General features: G+C 41.5%; 1 protein-coding gene across 1 annotated transcript; it reads left to right on the top strand.

Annotated features, from left to right (window-relative positions):
* The first annotated feature begins 201 nt into the window (after nt 1–201).
* Nucleotides 202–7,277, top strand: COA5 (cytochrome c oxidase assembly factor 5). The gene is given in 3 exon segments (XM_078066509.1): nt 202–214; nt 7,076–7,195; nt 7,198–7,277. Coding segments are annotated over 3 exon segments (213 nt in total).
* Nucleotides 7,278–8,420: the final 1,143 nt, after the last annotated feature.

Genomic DNA, 8,420 nt, shown 5'->3' with positions numbered 1-8,420 from the left:
TCTCTTTGTTTGACATTAGGCAAAACTTCTAGCCTCAGGGCCGTCATCACTGAAACAGAGCACCTTTTAAAGCCTGCCCTGCCAAGCTGGTTGAATCACTGAGAGACTTCAAGAAGATTCCTTAACATGCTTTGAAAAAAAATTAAAGGCGGCATATTTTGAGCATGGTTTTTAAAATATATTTCTTGTAGGGCAACAACCATGACGATGGAAGGTGCATCCGCCCCGTTGAGCCCAGAGAAGGGTTTGCATCCTAGCTTTGCTTTCTTGAGCAAACCCCTTACCTTCCTGGTGCCTGTTATTCCTATCTATAAATCAAGAATATGAACATCAAGCTCTCAGGGTTGGCCTGACTGCTTGATATGAAGATGGATACATTGGCTCGTTGGACATGTATGTTATCTTGTCTGAGAGTTCTACAACCGTTTTTGCTAATTTGTTAGATTTATTATATAAGTAATAAGTCCTCTCCTATAGTCCTCCTAACAGAAGGCAATATGAGTCGCCATCAATGGTCCATACTTTGGGGTCAGATAGATCTGCCTTTCATCTCAACTCTTTGCCTTATTAGCTGGGTGGGGGGGAGTTAGCATGCCTGTGTTTGTCTTTATTTTTTGTTTTGTTTTATTATGTTAAGTGGAAGTGAAAATGGTACTTCATTTCTCTTCTTTAAAATGGAGATGATATTAAGAAATAAAACATATTCAAGTACCTACCATGTGTAATAATTTCTTATCGAGGAGCTTGCATAAAAGAATTTATATAAGAGTCTTTGAGTCAATTTTGCACTTTTATTAAATCTCAAAACTTGCAGGACGGAGAATTAGGGAGCAATTTTGCTCTCAACCAAGGGGTGGGCTGAGGACTTGAGATCTCCTCTTGCCATTTTCTCAATGACCAAAGGACAAGAACAGATTTTCTATTCCCAGGGCACAGGTTTTGTTGATGCACTAATATAACCCAGGCACTGGAAATTCAGGTCAGGGATTTAGGGGTAAACTGAAGAAACTGCCATCAATCTTTTGGGAACCTAATGTTCGACTTCAAGCTTTTAAAACAAAAAAGGACCCCTTGCTTCTGAAATTCAGGAGAAAACTGCCTTTAATGAGTGCCAGCAGCCAGGATCCCAGAAGAGACTGGAGAAATGATATTGTTTTCATCCCACATTATTGGCTTTGGAGAGTGGCCGGAGGCCTCAAAGGCTCAGATCTCTAGGCTCACAGTCAGCTGTCCACTCAGTGCTCGGGGGCACAAGCTCCGGGGTCTCTGGGGGACCTCCTCAAACCTCTTCTGCCTGAGACCTGAGATAGTACCAGAGGGAAGGACAGAGCCACCCCCCAGGAAGCGCAGGTCACACACCCAGAATAGGGATCAGGGCAGGAGAGGGAAGTGGTGGGTAACAGGAACAATGTGGGTGGGGCACTTTCCAGGCTAAGTGCTCTTCGTGCATTACTACACAACATCCTAGCGAGATAGGTGCTGTGAACACCACTTTACAGATAAGGAAACGGAGGTTCAGAGAGGTTAAGTAGCTTTGCCAAGGTCACACATTAGTAACTAGGGGAGCCAGCATTTGAACCCTGGAGCCCACACACTTAATCACTGTCACTACTCCCTGTGTGTATATTAAATGAGTGAGGATTTACCTCTTGAGTAGAAGCTTTGCTCCCAGGAGCATTCCACAGCCAACTACACTGAAGACCTCTTGAATACTAGCGTGTGAAGAGGAAGGGAGCCTAGAAGCCCCGTCCCTCCTCAGATGCTTGGATCTCCTCTGCACTATCTTTGCCAAGCGATCACCCAATACCTGCTTTCATACCTTCAATGACACAAACTTTAACTTACACGGTAACCCCTTCACCCTTGAGGAGCTCTGGCTACAGGAAATCCTACATTGAGATGAAATACATCTCACTGAAATATTTCACTTTGCCTTCTGATTTCTGCCCTTTGAGATGTCACAGAGCCAATTCAACCCTTTTCCACCTAACAGCCCTCTGCGTACTTTGAAAACAACAATTCTGGTCTCTTCAGATATACCACCCCCATCTCTCCCTACCACTGCAGGGAAAAAAAAATTAAGGCATTTATTTACTTGTTCACACTCTCAATAAACACTGCCTGAATACCGACCACAGATCAAACACTCTGCTATTTATGTGCCGCGGGAACCATGGAGCTTAAATTCTAGGTGAGAAGATAAAAATACACACAAATGATTACATTACAAGGTAGAAAATTATGAAACTGTAAGAATACCTGAAGGACAGCTGTATGGGTTCAGAAGAGAGAGCTTTTCCATCTGGGTATGCAAAGATGACACAGAGATGCTCTTTGAGCCTGGTCTTGAAAACTGAGAAGTGTTACTCACCATCTGCCGTTGCAAAGAACTGAGTGGATGGTGGGTCCTGGGGTGGTATAGCAACGACAGCACTGGGCTGGGAACAGACCTGCTACACGGCATCCAACGCCCTGCACCTCAGTCAGACAAGGATCTATAAAATGGAACTAACAGCACCTGCCCTGACTATCCCCCCAAGTTGCCATGAGAATCAGGTGCAAGGGTTTTGAAACAAGACGATAATGAGAGGAAAATGCCCCGCGTATGCAAGGGATGGGTAAGCCCTATTTTCTTATCTGGAGATTACTCTGACTCTTCCACACTTTGGTGAGATCTGGAAGAATCAGAAGACACATGCTTTGGTGACAGCCCCATTGAGGGGCTTCTATTCCAGCACAAGCAGAAAGAGAAGAAGGAAAACCGAAATCCAGAGAGAAGCAACATGGCTGGAGCGTGAGGCAAAGCAACCAATAACAGCCTCAGCTCCTCGGCACCATCTCATTACAGAATAATCCTATAAGGCATGATCAAAGAAAGGATCAACAGCTCAAACATATTATCAGCCACCTAAGCCTTGAGAGGAGAAGGCCCACTGAGAGATTAAGACACTTAGGACGTGTCTGAGAGGTTTTCCTGCAGCTAGAGCTTCACTAATTGATATCCATGCATTGGCAACCACACTGCCTGGCTCGTTATTACCTCCACCTGAGAAAGGAAAGCCCACCCTCACGCAGACTCAAGGGCCTAAAGCAGAGAGAGGTGCATGGTGAGATTTTCTGCAAGGTCACATGAAACACCCTTTTGCCTCTAATCAGGCTACACGGACACACACTTGGGTTGGGTACAAGTTTCTTGTGCACATAGTCAATCAACCATCAAGAGGCAGATATTGAGCACTCTATGAATCAGGGCTCTTTCAGGTACAAAGGAAAAAGATATCCAACTATAACTGGCTTAAGCACAAAATCAATTAATTGGTCCATTTAGCTAAGAAAGCCAGAGGAGATCATGGTTTGAGGCTGGCTGGATGCAGGCACTCAAACAATATCACTGGGAAACTGGCTTTCTCCAACTCTTAATTCTGATTTCCTCACACTGGCTTTATCCTCTTTGTTTTGTTTTGGTGGGGGGAAGGGGGAGTGGGTCTCCTATTCACATCCTCAAAGCACTAAGTCTAATTAGCTGTGATTGGATAGATTTGAGTCATATGTTTATTCCTGAGCAAGTCCATGTTCAGCAGCTGGAGTATATTGATGAAGCAGACTGTCAGGCCCTCCCACCCCTGGATCTTGGGCTAACCCACCCAAACCACCTAGACTGAAAGTGGGTGAGGTAAGGGGTATACCTCAAGGAAAACCCAGGTGCTGTCACCAGAAGAATGACAAATGGATGCCAGTTGGGCAAAAACAACAGATGTCTATTCTCAGAACTCTTCTGGTGGAAATCCAAAAAGGAAAGCCACAACAATGCCGTATTTTTTCATCAAGGAAACCATTCTTCAGTTGAGGAAAGATGTCACATATAAAATTAATAGAAAACCTAACTGATTATAACAAATAACCTCAAGCGTACATTATAGATCGTAAGTCTGAAAAATGACGTTGGCTGCTATAACTGAGCAAGACACTTGATCTCTCTGTGCCTTAAACATCATTTCTCTAAAATGGGGGCAATAATCAACTCTATTTCGTAGGGTCATTGTGATAATTTAATAAGAGAGTTATCGGAAGCATGAAGCACAGTGCATGTCACATAGTCAATAAATCTTGTAGGACTTGATTCATTTGTTCAATGCTTCCTATGTGCCAAGAACTACTATAGGCCCTGGCAGTGCAGTGAAGAAGGAAGGTCCTATTATTGTGCTGCTTATATTTTAAAATGAAGAAGTAAATACATAAATGAACAAAAAAAGCCATGAAGAAAAATAAAACAAAATGAACGATAGCGATGGGAGAGAGGTACTTCAGGGAGAATGGTCGGAGAAAGCTTTGTTAAGGAGTAGCATTTTAACGGAGATATGAATGACAAAAAGAACTAAGTATGTGAAGATCTGGGCTCATCAGTAGCTTGGTGAGATAAAGGGAGAGTGGCGTGAGGTGTGGTCACAGCGGGGAGTCAGGGCTGATCATAGAAGTCCGTGCTAAGGAATTGTATTTCATTCTAAGTACAAAGGGAATTCAACGCAAAGGTTTAATATTTTAAAGATTACTCTGGCTTCTGTATAAAGAATGGACTATGGGTTGGGTGTAAAAAGTTAAAGTGAGAGCTAGAGAAGAAAAAATGCTTGATGGAAGAATAGAATGAAAAAGTAACAGCGATCCCTGAAGAAAGCATAAAGTAAGACAGGGCTAAAGCGGGGTCCTAAGGGAGCCAATCGAGGGAGCCATGAGCATGGTGCAGAGTAGTGGTGGGAACGCTTCCGTGGCTCCGTATTGCCTCCTTACTGTGAAGAAGTAAGCTGTGTCTGACAAACTCTCCTACTGAGAAAAACTACAAAAACTGGAACAAAAATAAAATTAGTGTTTCAAGGCAGTGGGAGCCACCAAGGCAGTCATGACACGAGGGGCTGAAAAAGTGCTTTCTCTACTCAGGGCATTTTCTGATTCTCACTGCAGAACAAAAAGGCGAAAGAGAAAACAGTGGCCTAGCAGTTTCACTGGGGTATAAGGCCAAAAAAAAAAAAAAAATAGTTATAGGCAGCCAGAAATTGAAGAGATAAGACCCTAGAGAAAAAGGAACCACAGAGAAGCAAGACCAACATCCCACGTGCAATTTCTTATCTGTGCCTTTGCCAAATTCCCAGATGTGCATGTAGGTGGTGACAGTCTAAGTAGCCAAGCAAACAGAGCTGATAAACTCCTCCAGGAGGTGGAGCTAATTTCGCTCTCCTTGAGTGAGAGCGGGACTTAATGACACAGGGAGGGAACAGAGTATGGGAATGGAGAAACAGTAACTCTGCAGTGGAGAAACCTGCCAGATAACACCTAAATGAAATGACCAAGGTCAACATCAACAGTGATAAGTCATGGAATAACATGTACTCACTGAGGTCACATGACAAGGAGGGCACCTCACCACTATGATGTTCTTTCAAAACCTCATAACCTCAGTCTAATCATGAGAAAAAATCAGACAAACTCATTGAGTGGCATTCTATAAAACACCTGGCCAGCACTCTTCAGACCATTAAGGTCATGAAAAAACAAGGAAAGACTGAGAATCTGGCACAATGCAGAGGAGACTAAAGAGACATGATGAGTAATGTGGTATCCTGGTATCCTGGTATCCTGGATTGGGGTCTGCAACAGTAAAGGGACAAAAAAGGAAAAAACTGGAAAAATCCAAATAAAGCTTATAGTTCAGCAAATAGTAATATGTCAATATCGCTTCCTTAACGTCTGACAAATGTATCATTTTTTTCCCAAATGTATCACATTATGTAAGATGTTAACATTAGGGAAAACTGGGTGAAGGGTATATGGGAAATTTCCTGTAAATTCCAAAATAAAACAAAATGAATGATAGTGATGGGGGGTGGTATTTCAGGGAGGATGGTCAGGGAGGGCTTCATTACAAAATAAAATTTTAAAAGATTATTTTTGAAAAAGCAGCTGCTAAGAGGTGAAAACACTAAGTAATGATTTTGGCAGTCCCATAGAGCTGTGGAAACAAGAGCTGGAGTTGTCAGGACCCACGAAAGAGAATGTTCTGGCTTTCAGCGGAGAGCCTGATGGGCTATGCCCAAGGAGTAAAGCAAATCAGAAACAGACACCCCTCATATGGTGATGGGCAGTAACTAGCCTTTTGGTGGTGATCACTTTGTAGTGCACACAGAGGTCAAATTATAATGTTGTACACTGAAATTTATATGTTACATACCAATTTTATGCCCAAAAAAGTTACACTTAAAAAAAAAGTAGGGGGAGGAAATAGACACTCCTTACAAAGCCTGAAACAAAGCTTGAAATCATCTCAATGCATGGTTGAATCAAGATGATCTGTCCACACTCTGCCAGCCTGAAGGAAATGTAATCCTTTCTAGAAGATAACATGATTCAGAGCCAGTGTAATTTTTCATATATAATTTCAAGTATTTACTGCAAAAATACCAGGCATGATAGTAAACAGATACAAATGATCAAAATCCAATTTTAAAATATCAGGCAATAGAGAGATACCAGTAGATAGCCCAGATTCTAGAATTCTCAGTCAGGAATTTTAAAATAATTATGATGATTATATTCCAGAAAATAGATGAAAAGAAGGGGAATTTCTCCAGAGTGCTGCAATCTATTTTTTAAAAAGAAAAAAGAAGTGAAAGTGCTAGCCTGAAAATTAAAACAATTGAAATTAATTCAGTATATAATGTAAAACTAGAGTAAACACAGCAGAAAAGACGATTAGTGAAAAAAGTAGAAAAGGTCCAGATAGATTCTGAGAAAGGGGGAAAAAAGAATAGAGAATGCAGAAACAGGCAGAAGTGGCATAGAAACATCACAAAAAGGTCTTAGCCTATGTGTGAATTGGGATTCTAGTGGAGAGGAGAGAATGAAGGAACAATAATGAAGAAATACTGACTATTGATGAACTAGACCAAGACACAAATTCAAAAGAGCTCTGTGAGTCTCAGCAGGATATTCACAAAGAACACAGAACCTCAGCAGCCACTGTGGACTGCCAGGGGTCGAGGCGGCAGTGGGCAGGGGGTGGGAAGCTCAGTCTGGGGATCCCTAGGACTGGGCAGAGGATGGTGCCCAGCGGGCCTGGAAGAGGGCCTGGACACATCAGTTTGGCCAGAGTGTGTGCTCCAGGAAGGGAAATCCCATCAGCAGTGTTGGAAGGAGGGACCCTGCAACCTTTGAAATATTCATTCTTTGGATGTAAAATACCAGTGTTGGATGCCAGATCAAGATTCAGAGGAAGAAAAGGATATTGATACCACTGTGTCGGAACAAGGTGAAATGACAGAGGATTTTCTCTGGTCATTAAAACAGAGAAGCCAAAATGGAAAACATACTTTCTACTATATCTGTTGAACCAGTTTTTCCCTCCATGGAACACTGGAGAAAATGGATGAGTTCTGTTTCTTAATAACTATAAAGTAAATGATTCCTTTGCTCTAAGTTATTTTTAGAAGAAGCACTTAAATGAACAATTATGGACTGGGAGCATAATAAATGTGTTTTGAGAATTGTTCTAAAAGCAGAAAGAATAGAAAGATCATTATTTTCAAACTTGACTCTTCAACCAAATGACACAATTTGTACATCCTTTGTGAATGGTATAAATGTGGCTAATGGGACTGATATAATCCATTACATAGAGCCCCATGAGAAAATGTCTATCAGGAAAGTTCAGCATAAAACTTTATTCAGTCTTTCCTGTGCAGTTCTAAAATAGTGTTTGACGGGTATGAAAGGCACAGCATTGTAAATACAGTAAATGGTACTGTAACAGTGTTGTATGGTGACAGATGGGAGCTACACTTGTGAGCAGAGCATAACATATAGACTTGTTGAATCACTAAGTCGTACACTTGAAACTGATGTAATATTTTGTGTCAACTATACTCAGTAAAAAATATATATACACACATACACACACAAAATAATTAATTAATTAAAATAGTGTTTGACTCCTTGGAAAAAAGCAAACAAACATAGGCACATGATATAAAACTGATAAAACCAAAGTCAGTAAAATATGTAAAACCACCAGAAAACAAAGATGCACTATCTTTATTTTTTTTTTAAAGATTTTATTTATTTATTTGAGAGAGAGAATGAGATAGAGAGAGAGAGCATGAGAGGGGGGAGGATCAGAGAGAGAAGCAGACTCCCTGCTGAGCAGGGAGCCCAATGTGGGACTCGATCCCGGGACTCCAGGATCATGACCTGAGCCGAAGGCAGTCGCCCAACCAACTGAGCCATCCAGGCGCCCAAGATGCACTATCTTTAAAGGATCAAAAATAAGGCATATAGCTGACTTTTCAAAGATATTATATCGGGCAGAAAAGAATGGAATGACATAATCAACAGTATACTTCCAAATACCTCTAAGAATCAAAATCTAAAGCAGA

The sequence above is a fragment of the Halichoerus grypus genome, chromosome 2 (genome assembly GCF_964656455.1).
Source record: "Halichoerus grypus chromosome 2, mHalGry1.hap1.1, whole genome shotgun sequence".
NCBI lineage: Eukaryota > Metazoa > Chordata > Mammalia > Carnivora > Phocidae > Halichoerus > Halichoerus grypus.
Note: the sequence above shows the minus strand (reverse complement) of the source record. Positions and strands in the feature narration are given on the sequence as shown.